Source organism: Scyliorhinus canicula, chromosome 3, assembly GCF_902713615.1.
Source record: "Scyliorhinus canicula chromosome 3, sScyCan1.1, whole genome shotgun sequence".
Taxonomy (NCBI): Eukaryota; Metazoa; Chordata; class Chondrichthyes; order Carcharhiniformes; family Scyliorhinidae; genus Scyliorhinus; species Scyliorhinus canicula.
Genome location: NC_052148.1, coordinates 124,209,934 through 124,227,793, shown reverse-complemented (window position 1 = coordinate 124,227,793; position 17,860 = coordinate 124,209,934). Strand labels below are relative to the sequence as shown.

At 40.7% G+C, this 17,860-nt stretch overlaps 2 protein-coding genes across 3 annotated transcripts in view; both read right to left on the bottom strand.

Annotated features, from left to right (window-relative positions):
* The window catches only part of txk (TXK tyrosine kinase), a 77,469-nt gene extending 74,259 nt beyond the window's left edge, over nt 1-3,210 (bottom strand). The window contains exon 1 of the mRNA XM_038791240.1: nt 3,094-3,210. Coding sequence (XP_038647168.1) covers nt 3,094-3,109 — 16 coding nt within the window. The 5' untranslated portion in view covers nt 3,110-3,210. The remainder of the gene's footprint in view (nt 1-3,093) is intronic.
* Nucleotides 3,211-10,713: 7,503 nt separating this feature from the next.
* The window catches only part of tec (tec protein tyrosine kinase), a 229,430-nt gene continuing 222,283 nt past the window's right edge, over nt 10,714-17,860 (bottom strand). For both annotated transcript variants that reach the window (XM_038791237.1, XM_038791236.1), the window contains exon 18: nt 10,714-13,705. In XM_038791237.1, coding sequence (XP_038647165.1) covers nt 13,634-13,705 — 72 coding nt within the window. In that variant the 3' untranslated portion in view covers nt 10,714-13,633. The remainder of the gene's footprint in view (nt 13,706-17,860) is intronic.

The window sequence follows — 17,860 nt, the reverse complement described above, 5'->3', positions numbered from 1 at the left end:
GGACAGCAGTAAAAACAGATTTTTTAAAAACGAGGCCAATTAGGGGGTAAAATATTTAGAAAATTGATTTCCACTCTCTCTAGGTGATCAAATTGAAAGCAGTTTATTTGATATGGGACGCCATTCAACTGGAAAGAATCTATGTCCTGTTTTGAACACGGTAAGCGGGATGTTTCTCGGTGGCTGTAGCGCTGAGAAACAGCCCACTATTCAACGGCACTTTGCCTCTTTTTTGGCCTTTTTTTGGCCTCGTGGAGTTTCTCTTCACCAAGGCCACACTTAAGAATCATTTCCTGCTGGCGAACTGAAGCTCACCCGCAGAAAATACTCCACGGAGTTTGGGTGCCAATTTGGAAGGCTGCCTCAATCTTTCCAACCCCCTCCTTTTTCAGCTCCCCCTTCCTCCCCCCAACTTTGGGGAGGGTGCCGGGAACACTCCCCCCCCCCCCCCCCCCCCCCCCCATGTGGTAAGGCCCCTACCGGTCCCAATCCATGGCTGCACCAACCTGTCACCTGGGAACCCAGGCACTGCAACCTGTCACCCGAGCAATACCCCTGCCAAACCAGCAGTGCCACCCCAGCACCTTAACTGTGCCAGGTGGCATTTCCAGGGTGCGAGGCTGGCTGTGCCAAGGTACCAACCTTCCCTGTCTGACCACCCAGGGGTCTCTATGAGCTGGGAGACCACTCCCCCCCTCCCACCCCACCTCAGGTGCCAATACAACTGATCCACATTGTTTGAGAAGCCAGTACTAAATGGTACCCAGGCATGATAGTGATCTGGAATGGATAACTATGGACATGTTCCCTTGTCTTAATCTTTAAATAAAATAATCTTTATTATTGTCACAAGTGCACTTACATTAACACTGTGATGAAGTTACTGTGAAAATCCCTTAGTCGCCACACTTAGACACCTGTTCGGGTACACTGAGGGAGAATTCAAAATGTCCAATTCACCTAACAAGCATGTCTTTGGGACGTGTGGGGGGAAATCATAGCACCCAGAGGAAACCCATGCAGACACGTGGAGAACGTGCAGACTCCGTACAGATAGCGACCCAAGCTGGGAATCGAACCTGGGACCCTGGCGCTGTGAAGCAACAGTGCTAATCACTTATGCTACCATGCCGCCCGATCTAGGCATAATGCGACTAATTTTGGTGCCCTTGCCCCAACCCTGGTCGAGACAAACTACTGTTGCAGAGTGGGTAGCACTGTTGCTTCACAGCTCCAGGGTCCCAGGTTCGATTCCTGGCTTGGGTCACTGTCTGTGCGGAGTCTGCACATCCTCCCCGTGTCTGCGTGGGTTTCCTCAGAGTGCTCCGGTTTCCTCCCACAGGCCCCGAACTGGTCAGGTGAACTGGATATTTTGAATTCTCCCTCTGTGTACCCGAACAGGTGCCAGAATGTGGCGACTGGGGGCTTTTCACAGTAACTTTCTTGCAGTATAAATGTAAGCCTACTTGTGACAAGAAAGTTTATTAACTCTGATGTGGGAGTGAACTTGGGTCTTCCAAATCTGTGCAAGTTTTCTTATCACTGGATAAAACCATTAAGTTATTGGAAGAGGTGAAGAAAGACTTTGAGTAAATGATGGGGTCCAATAGATGGGAACCATTTAATTTACTGTCACTGAACATTTACTTGTTCAACATTGTTTTATTTGCTCTTTGGTACCATAGGAAATAATAGTTAGGAACACATCAAACTTATGAAGGGAACAATTATATTAACTAGTATGACATTCATTTTAAGTAGTGACAGAGATAAATGTTCAATTCTGTGTCATAATGAATTTTGCAAACTGCACCACTGTCAAACACAAAACAGGCCCACATATTTCCATCAGTGTTGTTATCAAGCAGGAAACAGAGAAATGTAAGAAAGCCTACAGCATTAGCGGAAACTCCCGCCTTCCTGTCTTTAAAGCATGCACCATATCTCGTAAAATTAACTCTTTAACTATCCAAACAACAAAAACTGACTATTAAATTGTTACTGTATTTAATCAAAACTTCATACTGCAAAGGAAGCTGATAAATGGGAAATGTTATTTAGACTGCTAACTGTCCGAATATACAACAATACCTCTTTAAAAAAGCTTGCATTTAAATAGCGACTTACACAACCCCAGGATATCTCAAAACACTATCTTTTGAAGTGTAATAACTGTTGTAAATCAGGAATGTAAATGAATGTTTTAATGTAGGTTCTACAATAACACTATCAATTAACTGCATATTATGTAGCTTCTCGTCTTTTAGTGAGGTCTAACTGGAAACATGGTATATGCCTCAGTATTACTGTGTATAAATAGTTGTATATATCTCTCAATAGGCTGTAGTAAATCACTGATCAAGGCATACTCTAATAAGCTTTAGGCCTGGCAAATATTATTTTCTCTGATGTTGCTTGGCAAATTAAATCAAATGTACACCTAAAGCACATGGGACAAGGTATAAAGAATATTCATTTGACATGATCTGACTAGCGTAGCTTATAATTCATGCTTCATTTGCTGGTTTTTCACTGAGTTATCAAAATAAATTCAAGATCTTACTAAATGGCAAGTATCAAATTTAGATTCAAGAATTCTAAATTTGACATAAAATAGTAAAAGCAAAAAGCAGATCTATTTAATTTTACAATATTATAAAATGTAATTTAAAACTTTGTATTTTTCCCCAGTGTATTACCATTATAATTTCAGCCACAAACTTTATATTTTTGAATCAACTATATTGTATATTTTCAATTATTTAAATATAATTACTGACAAGTTATAATGCATTTTAAGGGTTTTATGTGATATTATTGCTTAAATTAAATGTTTGGTGTGGAGCCAACACAAATATACTTTTGATAAAATGCATAGCCTGAGAATGTACAATACTAACTACAATAACTTGGAATCTAATATATTAAAAGCATTTTACCCAATAGAATCCGAAACTCAGAAAAAAATTAAAACAAGCTGCATAGTTTACGCAATCTGCCCAACTCAAAATAATTGCTTACTACCATTCTGAACTTTTCCTCTTTATTCTGCAAAACATATTTTTGTTTAACATGAAAGGTCAATTTACTTACAAGTAGAAAGAATCATCTTATTGATTTTAATGTGACTTAAATAATCCTTTTGAATGCTGACTGCTCAAGTCTTTCAATTCTTGTCATCCTCAAAGTTCTGCTCGACTCATTTGCAACTTTGAGGTTTCTAGCTGGTAAACCAAGTAGCTGAGTAACACCCAGGATGTGACATAGGCATAAAGAATAATTTAAACAGGTTAAATTTGTTCTGCAATAAATATTTAATTCCACATATGATTCTCCTCACAGAAAACATGACCAATTTAAGATTAAACTCTCCACTGAGTTTATCACTAATGTCCTACTAAACAAAATTGTTGTTTAATCACCGCTGTGAAGTACTTTGAGAGAAAAGTACTTCTTATAATATTTTGTAATATATATTTTGCATTTTTATTACTTAATTTCTAACGATAATGAGCAGAGCCTTTTAACCAATTTAATATTTTACGAACATATGAATTAAGAACAGAAGTAAGCCATTTGGCCACTTGCGCCACCATTCAATAAATCATGGTTGATCTGATTGTGGCCTCAAAGCTATTATCCTGCCTAACCTAGATACCCCTTGATTCCCTTGTCAAAAATCTATCAACTACTGCCTTAAAAATATTCAATGACCCTCTCTCTGGGAAAGAGGGATCCAAAGACTCACAATCTTCAGAGAAAATAATTCTTCTCATCCCCATCCTAAATTGGAGACCCCGTATTTTAAACTGTGTCCCTTGGTTCTTGTCTCTCCCACAAAATAAATCATCCTTTCAGCATCCACTCTGTCAAGCCCTCTCTCGGTCTTATATGTTTCAATAAAATCACCTCTCATTCTTCAAAACTCCAAAGGATGATGGCACAACCTGTCCAACCTTTCCTCATAAGATAAACCCCTCATTCCAGGAATCAGTCTAATGAACCTTCTCTGAACTGCTTCTAATGCAATTATGTCCTTCCTTAAATGAGACTACTAAAACTGTGCACAGTACCCCAGATGTGGTCTCACCAATGCCCTATACATCTGTAACAAAACATCACAACATTTGTATCTCATTCCCTTTTGTCGGGGGGGATTTATACTTCTGGGGGCTCCGTGCTCTCCCTCTTTGCACGGGCCCCACGTCACGTCCCACCCGCCCCCTGGTGGTGATGGCCCGCCCCCAATGATATTGAGCCCCACTCCAATGACATCAAACCCTGCCCACAATGATGTCGAGCCCTACCCCGAACAACGTCAATGCCCTCCTGACGCCGGCCGTCCTCAGCTCACGCAATGCAAGGCACATAAACCCACAGTCTCGTGCTCACTGCCCAGTCCAGATGCTGCCCAGCCCACTCACTTTCAGCTCTGTTGCCTGGCTGGCCTGTTCGAGTCACCCTGCTTCCATTGGCCTCTGTTCCCCGATTTCCTGAGACATGATACCGGCACTTACCTGACCTTCTTTGCGCCTCTCAACTGCTGCTCTGCTCATCTCTCTCTTAGGTGGTCGAGCTTCGAGCTTCACGACCCCGTGTGTTCCTGGCTGGCTGCTGTTTCTGGCTATCTGGCCTGACCTCTGCTCTCTCTCGCCCTCACCACCCAATCCTGTTGCTGCCCAGTCCAGCCCTCTCACTCGAGCCCTCCCTGGTTGGCCTCTAACTCTGGTAGAGTTGCCCGCTCCTGCTTTTCCAGATTCCCAGAGACACAACGATGGAGCTTGCCTGACCTTCTTCGCACCCCCAATCTGCTGCTCTGCTCACCTCTCGCTCTCGTTCAGCTGGCCGGGCCTCGAGCCTGCTGAGTGTGCTCCTAGCTGGCCGCAATCTCGCTTAGGTAACATGCTGTATTTCACCTTCCATCTGCCAATTTCTGTCCACTCACTTCACTTATCTATATCCTTTTGCAGAACCCTTATGTCCCACTCACAGCTTACCTTCTACCTATCCTTGTGTCATTAGCAAACTTAGCAATTATACATTCAGTCTCTTCATCCAAATCATCGATATAGATTGTAAAGTGGCCCCTGTGACACTACACTTATTACATCTTGTCAATTCCAACATTTCTTATTTATGCCAATTCCCCGTTTCATGTTAGCTAACAAGTCATCTATCCATACTAATGTTACCCTCTCCACCATGAACTCTTATTTTGTGTTGCAACCTTTTATTTGGTACTTTGTCAAATTCCTTCTGGAAATCTAGGCTCCCCTTTCTTTGCAAGCTTCTTCCCCAAAGAACTCTTAATAAATAAGTTAAACATTATTTTCCTTTTAGAAAACCATGTTTACTCTGTCTGATTGTATTAAGATTTTCTAACTGCCCCATTAAACCTCCTTAATAATAGATTTCAATGTTTCCCCTATGACAGATGTTAAAAGCTAACCAGCCTGCTTTCTGTCTCCCTCCTTCCTTGAATAGAAGGCTTACACTGGCTATTTTCCAATTTGATGGGACCTTTCCAAAATCTAGGGTATTTTGGAAAATTAAAACCAATCCATCCGCTGTCTCATCAGCCACATCCTTTTGAGTCGCTAGGATGAAGTCCATGAGGGGACCTGTCAGCATTTAGTTCTAATAATTTTATCTATACCCTTTCGCTGGTCATTGTAATTGTTTTGAGTTCCACCCTTTTACTGCCTGATTCATAATTCTGGGATGTTATTTATATCTTCTCTAGTGAAGACCTGTTTAATTCATCTGTTGTTTCCTTATCATTCATTATTAATTCCCCCAATTCACTCTCAAGAACACTCACTTTACTTACTCATTTCCTTTTTAAACATCTGTAGAAACACTTCAACTGTCTGCTTTTATATTTCTAGTTAACTTTCTCAATGCTCTAGTTCCTCCCTCCTTATTGTTCTTTCAGCTATCCTATGATATTCTTTATGTTCTGTCCAATCTCATTCATTTCATCTTCTGACTTGCCACTAATCTTCACAGTATTATATGCTTTTTCTATCAATTTGATACTACCTTTCAATTCCTTAAGCTTGAGCTTTCTTTCCCTGGAGTCTGTTTTTCTCACAGGAATGTATTTCTGGTGAATGCTAGGAAATATCTCCTTAAATGTTTGCAACTGGGGAGCGGCATGCCGGTGCAGTGTTTAGCACTGCTGCCACACTGCGCCGTGGACCCGGGTTCAATCCCGGCCATGGCTCACTGTCCATCTGGATTTTGCACATTCTCCCCATGTCTGCGTGGGTCTCACCCCCACAAGGGCAGCATGATAGCACAGTGGTAGGGCAGCGTGGTATCACTGTAGTTAGCACAGTTGCTTCACAGCTCCAAGGTCCCAGGTTCGATTCCGGCTTGTGTCACTGTCTGTGCGGAGTTCTCCCAGTGTCTGCGTGGGTTTCTTCTGGGTGCTCCGGTTTCCTCCCACAGTCCAAAGATGTGCAGGTTAGGTGGATTCGCCATGCTAAATTGCCCTTAGTGACCAAAAATAAAGGTTCGGTGGGGTTACTGGGATAGGTTGGAAGTGTGGGCTTAAATGGGGTGTTCTTTCCAAAGGCCGGTGCAGACTCGATGGGCCAAATAGCCTCCTCTGCACTGTAAATTTTATGATTCGATAACCTAAAGATGTGGATAGGTGGATTGGCCATGTTAAATTGCCCCTTAAAAAATTTTCAATGTCTGCAACTGCATTCCTTAACCTAATTTCCCAGTTGACTTTAGCCAATTCTGTCTTCATGCCCTTATAATTTCCTTTATTTAAGTTTAAAACTTAAACTTCAAACTGAATGCAATATTCAATCACATTATTGGTTCCATTTATCTTTAATGAAATTGTCCACTCATCTTGATTGTGAGCAATTGAGATTGGATTTTCATTGACCGCTTCAGAAATTGCCTGTGAAATTTTATTCACTTTTTCAACTATGCCGACAAAGTAAGTGTCCGCTAAGTCATATTCATCTTGAACAGTGTCAGGTTTACTCACTTTAATTTTCATATTTGTTTGAACTGATCTCCTGTACAGCTCTTCCTTTAGTGACTGCACTCATCTTCTTAAACTGTTGCGATGTAATTCCCGTTCGACACTGAGAAGTGAAGTGGTTGAGTCTGTGACACTTCGCACATGTTCGAAGGCTCAGCATTTTTTTGCTTGGTGTGCGTGGCCACAACAGTTGCACATCATGACGCTTGTGATGTTATATGCAAAATGGCCACCATCTGGAGCGTGCTGCTTTTTCCAAGTGCACCACCACATCAGTGGAATCAGCCATGTTGTTCGCTTTCGTGCCACGTTCACAGACGAACATTTCGGAATATTGCTTTTTAGCAAGTTCCCTTGCACGACACATACTAGTTGTATCTTCGAATTTTAAACTTAGATTGGCCGAGTAATCGTTCACGCAGCTTTTCATTTTTAACACCAAATACAATCTGATCACGTAGAAGGGAGTCTAATAATATTGAAAAATTACAGGTCTGCGCTTTGAGCCTGTAATCTATAATAAAGCAGTAAAGTGTTTCATATGCTTGCTGGACTCTTTTCCGGAAAATCACTCAAACGTTTAATTTATCTGAAGTTTGCAATGCCTGTCGAACATTTCGATAACTTTGTTATATTTCTTTTTGTCACCCTCATTCTTAAAATGGAATGAGTTAAATATTTCTAAAGCTTGCAGCCAGCCATCATTAGAAACAACGCTGTATTTTTCTGATCGCTATCCGCTTCGAGGTCTAAGGCTGAGATATGCTGTTTGAAATTTTTCCAATTAACATCAACTTTACCCAATGTCCGGAATTACTTTGGAGTCTGCAAACCTTCCATTTCTCATTGACTGGGCAATTTATTTTCAACGTTATTGGCTTCCACAAGGTAATTGCCATTGGAACCTGGTAGATTTTTCTTTCTCTCTAAACCTTTCTATTATAACATAGCCAAATACCTGGTACCATGTGATATTCTCTGTTTTCTTTGTAAGGATGGCTTGGATGTGTAGCGTTCAACAAAGAACATCAAGGTACGTTAATTAACAAAGCTGATTTATTAACACTGCTTTAAACTAGATTCAACCATATTCCTAAGTACAAAGATTGCTAAAATAAACTATGCTATAACTACATCGACAGAACTCTCAAATACATAACTACTCTCTCTCACGTCTAAACACCTTCTCCCAGAATCAAGGCTTATCACGTGATTTTACATGACTGCTCTTCAGATGAATTTTCATGAAATTGCTAACCCTTAACTCCCATACAATATCCACATTGTTATAAATTGGGCCTTCCATCCCCTCTGGCAACCCCACAATTGTGATGTTCTGCCTCCTGGAATGATTCTCCAGATCATCCACTTTGGCCTTCCTTGCTTTATTCACATCAGCCATATGCAAATTCTCAGCTTCCAGAGAGGCAATCTGGTCGCTATACTTTGAAAGAGTTACCTCCACTCCCTTTATCCCAGTTCCATGCACTTTTATCAGCTAGCCAAATGGAACTAGGGCCTCTTCTATCGCCCATTCTTGCTTCTCAAACTCCGCCACCAAGATGCCGACAAGCATCTCAGCTGTTAGTGGAGAGTGCTGAGTCGCAGCAGCCACCACCGAAGAGCCCTGAGAAGTTCCCAATTCTGTTGACAAATTTCTCTCAATTTTCTTTCCCCTTGTCCTTCTGGGAATTACCTTTACGTGGGTACCATATATCTTCGATGGAGATTTTAAACAAAAGTACCCCCAGAAACTGGGCAAAAACGGTTAAACGTTTAGTACTCTGGCAGGAGTCCCTGTACATAATGCCATCGGAGGTCCTATCCTTCAAATTCAACATGCTGCCACCATGAAACAGATCTTTCCCTCAACCGTGCCCCCCATCTGCATTCCACAGGGCCTGCTCTCGTCGTGAAACACTGGTCCACTCATCTATCATGCCCAAAGGGCGGCATGTGACACAGTGGATAGCACTGAGACTGCAGCGCTGAGGACTTGGGTTTGAATCCCGGCCCTGGGTCACTGTCAGTGTGGAGTTTGCACATTCTCCCCATGTCTGCGTGGGTTTCACCCCCAAAGATGTGCAGGTTAGGTGGATTGGTCACACTAAATTGCCTGGATTTGAAAAAAAAAGTAATTGGCTACTCTATATTTATTTTTAAAAAGCTATCATTCTCAACTCCTCATCCCTTTGCAATCGCAGAAGGTGCAACACCTGCCTTTTTACGACCTTTCCACTCTGTTTAAGGTCACAAGTACTCTTTTCAGGTGAAGCAAGATTTCACTTGCACCTCCTTCGATTTGGTCCACTGAATTCGCTGCTCCCAATGCGGTCTCCTCTAGATTGCAGAGACTAAATGGAGACTGGATGACTGTTTTGCGTCAGGCCACAGTAAAGATCCCAATCTTCCTATTGCTTGAACCTGCTCTCATATCCATGTGTTGTCGAAGAAATTCTCTGAAACAAGAGTTTAGACTTAAACACGGGTAGTGTTTATTCACATTGGTTTTACTTGCAAGGAGACAGTTTCTAACAAAACTGAGAGAAAGATATTTTCCGTTTTCCTGCAACTCCATCTGCCCAGATTTTGGAGGTGGGAATCTTTATACAGAAAAAAAGGCCAGCTGTGGTGTTTACTGGCACAATGCTTTGGCTTAATCTAATTTCCTATGCAAATGCAGTAACATCGATACTGATAAGGAAACTGTTAAAATTCCTTATCTCACAAAGATACGTCGAGGTGTCATAATTTTACATAAGAACAATGGGAACCCAGGATGGAAAGATGCATCAGTCAACAGATTTCATTTTGCCACAGGAGGCATTTGCATAGCAATGGCACTATTATACACAAGTGGCTTTGATTCCCAGAAAGCTTAGCCTAAGACAGTGATTTTCCCTTGATACAGAGATGAGTGCTGTCTAGCAAGGTCAACAATTTTGAGATTTCGTTAATCTTTTTATTGATTAATATTCTTTCATAATGCATGTCCTTGGCTTGCCGCAGTGCTCCAGTGAAATCCAATGCAAAAGTGGAGGAGCAGAACCTCACCTTCTGATTAGGCACCTTACAGCCCCTTAGGACTCAACACCGAGTTCAACAACTTTAGACAGTGACCTTTCTCCTCCATCTTCACCTGTTTCCATATCCCAAAAATAATTATTTTTGTTCATATACACAAAACCGCACTCCCCCTCCTCCTCACCAGGCCATCTGTCACTCGTTCCAAGTTTTGTTACATGTTTGTTGCAATCTCTCCTAGCTCCCACTAATCACTATTCCCACTGTTCCACCCCCGCTTGCATAAAGTCACACTTTTCCCTCTCTTTAGTTCTGATGGATGGTCATGTGGATGCGAAATGGCAACTCGGGTTCTCTCCCTACAGATGCTCCCAAACCTGCTGCGTTTTTTCAGCTTTCTCTGTTTTTGTTTCAGATTCCAGCATCAGCGGTATTTTGCTAAAAAGAGTGGTAGTTTGCTCCATAGTTATTTTACACAAGAGGCAATGGGATTTTATATCCCACAGGGAGCAAAAGTGTCCAAATGTGTTTATCACTGATACTCCTACGTATGCAGAAGGAATAATCCAATCAGAATCCGAATACATAACATACAAGCTGTTGGAAAAACTAATCTGCATTCTCTGAAGCAAGAGAATATATTTGCCCATTGTTTATTAGAAAAGCACAAACAATTATACATTCGGTATTTAATTAATAAATTCTTTTATTTGGCTTATATACAAGGACAAAGGTGGGAAAACAATAAACTTAGTTTCCAGTCGTTGCTAAATGTTTGAGTGTTATTACCAGCATGAGCAGCCGAAAAATATAAACTATTGAAACATTATAAAAGTTGACCTAATTTCAAAACTAAGATAATTGATTATATTCATAATCGATTATCCCTGAGCCAGTTATTTTCAGAAACACAGATTTTCAATTAATTAACAAGTAGGAAATTAAACCGCAAGGGGAAATAATTAGTCTTGATATATACCCATTTCCCAAATCATATTTGTAAATGTTACATCTTACAAATTTTTTAATGTTCTTAACACAATAAAAGCAACATTTTAAACAAAGTTCTCAACTAAATTCTCTTACAGTAATTTTTTTCTAGTGTTGGAAAGATGCATATTCACCCTTGGTTTGTTAATCAATGATAACAAATAATTGAACATTTAATAAATATTATAACACAGTTCAGGATTACATATGTACTTCAAATTGCTTAGATCTCCCCATCATTTTGTTATTTCCCCAATTTAGGTTCTCTGCCCGCACTACCAAGATAACATGAAGGACAAAAAGGCACATCCACTCTAAAGAAACCTCTGGGAGAGCTTGAGAGATAATTTCAGGCTCTCTCACTTCCTAACTTGTCCTTTTCATGAGGAGAGCATTTACGTGCACTTGCTAAATATTGTAACTTACCCAGAAAGGAACGAAATATGGAAATGTAGCTCTGTTATTACTCCATTATACAGCAATGTGTCAGTACCATCTTGATGCTGCCACCTGACTGCTGACTAATTTTTAAAAGTTAATTTCTGGTGCACCTGTGTCATTTTGCTTTTGAAACACATTTTCCGTGAATCAAATTATAATATTTTGTTATTCAGCGGTAAAATCAGAATAGGTATCTTTCCACTGCACGATCTGGGGCTTCGATATCGCCCTTCTTGCTAAGTGCAATGAAATGCGAATCCCAATTGGTCACTGTACTCTGCCCCTAACATTGCTGGTACGATAGCTCAGGGACCATTCAGCACATTTAAAAAAATATCCGTAGCACCTATGTCTGTCTGGGTCCGTCTTCGACAACTGGGGGTGTGGGGGTGGGTGTTTGAAATATGCGTAACCTGATAACAGGTTGGGGTGGGATGTGGGATAGAAGCTGGTCCGATTGGCTGCAAGTACAAAATATGCAAAAATTGCACCCTTCACCTCAACTAATAGGACAGTCAATTTGCTTTCTGCTGTCTTGTTTCTTCTGGGTCTTCGCAGCCTGGATACACCTTAGGGCTGCTGCATTATTCTTCTCCATTGGCAAAGACTCTTATCTATTCAGCATCCATCACTGGACATATATAAACTAAGAACTCTGGGAACTCTCCAGCAAATATTAAAATGCATGAAGAAATAGGTCCATATGAATGTTTAAACACTGCGATAATAATTATGCAAATCATATCATAATATATTGTGTTTAATTTATAAACTAATTGTGTATTTAAATTGCAACAAATCTGCCTACTTGGCCCCTCCTTTTGAATATTTTGATTCAGCAGTTTAGTGATTCTTTCTGCTTTACAAAAGTTTGACCAGATGCCACACATTTGTACAGGGCCTCTGATAGCAGGATGGAGCCCATAAAAGCATATGCTAATACAGACTGAAGCTACCATGTTCTTGTTCCCACTGGAAACTCAACTGACGTGTTCAGGTCAGCGATTCATTATGTTTTCAGGTTCCATTGATTTTCCACTCACTACTCCGCCATCAAAGGTTTAGAAACAGAATTCTGCCCCAGGCTCTCAGCAAAGTCAGGACTTCTAATTTTAAATCAGATAATTCCAAAAATTGAACGTTTCCCAATTTTCAGTTTTCTTCATACAAACCTAGTTACAGTTTGATACTGTTCACTGCTATAGATTACACCCAAATCTACAGCTAACTTTTCACTGCCCAGGAAATGTGTTGTGGACTTGGTAGGCAACTGAGGCTTTACGTTTGGCAGAATAGCTTGACTTTTACCTCCGATCATCTAGAATTAAACAAATGTACCTAATTTTGCTGGGAATTATTTTTTATACCACAGCATTTGAAATAAAAAGTGACAGGTAATCATTTCAGGTGTAGAATGGATATGATGAAAGAAACCGTTTGTCTATCTCCTCCAGCATTTTATTTTTACGCTGTTGCAAGATGTTGGGATGTTAGTAGATTAATAAATGTACGAAAATTAATTTGGATTGTGGGTTGCTGCTCTAGCTGTTAACAAAAAGTTATCAAATATAGTCACGTAACTCAGCAATTCAGACAACAGCTCAGTAATTTAATGGGAATCGTGCAGTATAGTGTTATGGAATCACAATACTGAAACATAAGAGAAAACCCAGCTCCAGCAAAGGCAACAACGTTTAACAGCTTCACAGAATTTGCACAGCAAAATACTTTTGGCTGTCTCATTAAACTTATAGTGGACAGAAGTAGACAATGAATTAAAAACTGCGCTTAAGGTATAGAATTTGCAAATAAAATACTACTCATCAGACAATAATGATGATTCAGAATCAGTTTCAATTCAGGCAAGTGGCACGGTGCTGCACACTCTAGGCTGGCAGAATCATAAGAGATAACATCACAGGAAACGGACATCCTCCTCAACAAATGTGTACGTTGATGTTTAAAATGCCAGATGGCCAAAGAACATATGTATCAACTGATAGTCTTTCTATAATCTTCCTCGAGTATAATTACCGTACTTTTACTCAGATAGAGAGACAAAACTTTCACTTGATGTTTTGGATCCAGGAAAACCACCGAAAAGAAAATCTGCCACAATACAGAAAAGGATTTGCAGCATCGTGACTTAATTCCAACCAGGAGAGCCAATTTTTAACTGTCACATTCCATTATTTGATTAATCATTAGCAACAGGTGTGAAAAACACGGTCGTCTCTCTGCTTTCTGAAAATTGAAACAACAAAACAAAGTTAGCAAAAAAATAATTAAAAATCCAATTGAACACAATTACATTCTGTGAAAGAAAATTTGTCTTAAACAAAGTTATCATTTCCACCTCACTTCGGCATAGTTCTAAAAAATCACTATTTTAATTGTGGTTTTTGAGAGACTAGATAGATGCGTTATGACCAGTGCTCTTTCAGTGTTAGAAATAATTTTAGCCTTCGTTTTAATCTGGTGTCTGGAGCTTCATTCTCATATGCAGCCCAGTCTCCAATCTTCCATTTCTCCACAATGGTCTTCCTCAAATATCCATGTCTATCCTTCCCCAACTCTATCGTTTGAATCTCTCTATCAAATATTTGCTCATGCGATAGTGCCAAACCAATGTCATAAGCTACATCTTCTGGTGATTGTGACCACAGTGCATTAACCCTCTGAGTGCTCATCAACCATTCTGAAATATTTGATATGGTTGAATAATACTCTTCTCCACCAATACCTCTCCACAGCTGAGCATTACCGATCATAGCCAGTACATTTCCAAAACTGACTTCTCTTTCTGCATAGTCCCCCAAGTGGTGTAACAAAAGGAGGGTGGGATGACCAGAGGTCAGAGTCAGAAGAATGGGTTAAGGCAAGAGCTTGGGGTTTGGGGATAATATATCAGCAAGGAATGAGGATTAGTTAAAGTAGAGAAAATATCAGCTTTGGTAGTGTAATAAGTCCACGGAGGCAGAAGTCCCGTCACCAGAATTCCTTTTATTTACAAACCTAACAGCTGAACAACCATGACATTCAGTCTGCTGTCTACACTGGGAGTGCAGAGGATGTGGCACTCCCTGTTATATACACAGAAAGGGGTTCCCTGAATCGGCCACTAATCAGGGGACTTGTATTCTAATTGGCCAATCGCAAAGGCCTGGCCTAAGTCATTACAGGTAGGAAGGATGGAAATGTATGTTTTGAAAAGTCAGAGAGCAGTAAATATTGGAACTCAAATTTGTGATGTGTAGAAGGAAACCTCCAAATTCATCTAACAGCAAGCAATTAGGAAGGCAAATGGATATGTTAACCACTATTGCAGGGGACTTGGAGTGTAAGAGTATCTCTTACCACAGTTATTGAGGGATGTGGTTATATCTCAAGTCTATGCATAGTTTGGTCTCCTTACATTAGGGAGGACATACTGAGAGAGGGTGCAAAAAATATTCACTAGATGGACTCCTGGGACAAGAGGGTTGTTGGAAAGATTGAGTAGAATGGGCCTATATTCTCTGGAGCTCAGAAGAATACGACGTGAATTCATTTATATTCATTAAATTCTTATGAGGGCTTAAGAATGTAAATGCTGTGAGATGTTTCCCCTAGTTGGTGAGTCTAGAACAAAAAGATCATAGTCCTAAATGACTATAATATTAAGATTAAGATTAGGAGACATTTATTCCCTCCGTGGGGCAGTGAATCTTTGGATGCTCAGTTGATGAGCATATCCAGGAAAGAAATAGATGTTTGGTCTCTCAGGGAGTCAAAGGATATCAGTATAATGCGGGAACATGGAGTTGATGTGAAAGTTCAGCCATGATCCAACTGAGGAGAAGGCTCTGGGGAATCTTAAAGGTCTGAAGGTAGATAAATCACCTGGAACTGGACACACCCCAGGGTTCAAAAAGAGATAGCTCAGGAGATTGTGGAGTCATTGGTGACGATCTTTCAGGAATCACTGGAGGCAGGAAGAGTCCCAGAGAACTGGAAAGTGGCTAATGTAGCACCACTGTTTAAGAAGAGAGGGAGGTTGAAGTCGGGAAATTATAGGCCGGTTAGCCCGACTTTGGTCATTGGTAAGATTTGAGAGTCCATTATTAAAGATGAGATCGCGGGGTACTTGGAAGTGCATGACAAAATAGGACTAAGTCAGAACGGCTTCGTCAAGGGGAGGCCATGTTTGACAAATCTGTTACAGTTCTTTGAGGAAGTAACAAAGAAGTTAGACAAAGGAGAACCAGTGGATGTGATTTATTTAGATTTCCAGAGGCCTTTGACATGGTGCCACATAGAAGACTGTTAAATAAGTTAAGAACCCATGGTGTTAACGGTAAGTTCCTGGCATGGATAGAGGTTTGGCTGACTGGCAGAAGTGGTGAAAAAGGGGTATTTTTGGATGGCAGCCGGTGACTAGTGGTGTACCTCTGGGGTGGCTACTGAGACCACAACTTTTCACAATATACATTAATGATTTGGAGGAAGGAACTGAAGGCACTGTTGCTAAGTTTGCAGATGATACAAAGATCTGTAGAGGGGAAGGTAGTATTGAGGAAGCAGGCAGCCTGCAGAAGGACTTAGACAGGCTAGGAGAGTGGGCAGAGTTGCAGATGGAATACAATGTGTGGAAAAGTGTGAAGTTATGCACTTTGGAAGGGGAAATGGAGGCATAGACTATTTTCCAAATGGGAAAATGCTTAGGAAATCAGAAGCACAAAGGGACTTGAGAGTACGTGTTCACGATTCTCTTAAGATTAACGTGCTGGTTCAGTCAGCAGGTAGGAAGGCAAATGCAATGTTAGCATTCATGTTGAGAGGGCGAGAATACTAGACCAGGAATGTACTTCTGAGGCTATATAAGGATCTGGTCAGACTCCATTTGGAGTATTGTGAGCAGTTCTGGGCCCCGTATCTAAGGAAGGATGTGCGGCCTTGGAAAGGGTCCAGAGGAGGTTCACAAGAATGATCCCTGGAATGAAGAGCTTGTCGTATGAGGAACAGTTGAGGACTCTGGGTCTGTACTCGTTGGAGTTGAGAAGGAAGAGGGGAGAACTTATTGAAACGTACAGGATACTGCGTGGCCTGAATATAGTGGATGTGGAGAGAATGTTTCCACTAGTAGGAAAAACTAGAAGCAGAGGACACAATCTCAGACTAAAGGGACGATCCTTTAAAACAGAGATGAGGAGGAATTTCTTCAGCCCGAGTGTGGTGAATCTGTGAAACGCTTTGGCGCAGAAGGCTGTGGAGGCCAAATCACTGAGTGTCTTTAAGACAGAGATAGATAGATTTTTGCTCAATAAGGGGATCAGAGGTTATGGGGATAATGAGGATGAGTAAAATATCAGCCATGATTGAATGGCGGAGCAGACTCGAGGGCCAAGTGGCCTAATTCTGCTCTGATGTCTTATGGTCTTATGGAATGGATCATGAATGGTGGAGCAATTTGTCGAGGCCACATGGCTGACACCCGTTATGATTTTGGCCTCCTCCTCTTGTTCATCTGCATGCCGTCCTTTGGTGACTTTACCATCAGGCATTGATTTTCATAATCAGTTTTCACATGGAAGCTTCACCTCTTGACGATAATTGGCTGCTGTGTTCCATGCTTTGCAATTCCCTCGCCAAACCCTTCAATAACTTCTCTTCGCTCTCCCCCTTTGAAGGCCCATCTTTGAATCTCTCTCTTAAACTCTTTTATTCAAACCTTCTTTATAATTCCATTTCTGGCTTGTTTTCCGACCAGAGAACAGCTCTGTGCAAAGCATAACATCTGTTATGATTCTGTGATTATAAAGATGATAATATTGGCTAACTGCAAGCTCACTGGAAGACGAGAATATAAACACTAATCTTCCTTCCTGCTGTTACTGGGAGTTTGGTACAGTGAAATGCTATCTTGGTTCAGATCATTAACTCCACATCACACATGGGGTTAACATATCTAATATTTTCTCCAAACCTGCACAAACAGTTCATAATTGACTTTTGATGTGACATAAAAGATACATTACCTTCCCTCTTCCCACTCTTCACTAATATCCAGAGGGCAATTTGGAATCAGTGAAATGCTCAGAACAGCACAGAACTACTAAAACAGTGTTTCCTAGCCATGTTAAGCTATTGTTCATTCATCTACCCGTATTAAAATTAGGAACAGAAAATATGGCCTACGCACCATCCTTTAAATGTTGCCCAGTTTATATTTTAAATATTAACTGATTATTGTTGTTCAATGTATCTTTAAAATAAAATTAATTAAATATAGTGAAATAATAATGATTCCACAAAAAATAAATTATTGGTGAGGCTGAGTGACATTTATCATCACCTGCCATGTCCACATTTTGTAACATGGGAAATCATAAAATACAATAAGCACTAATGGATAAACAA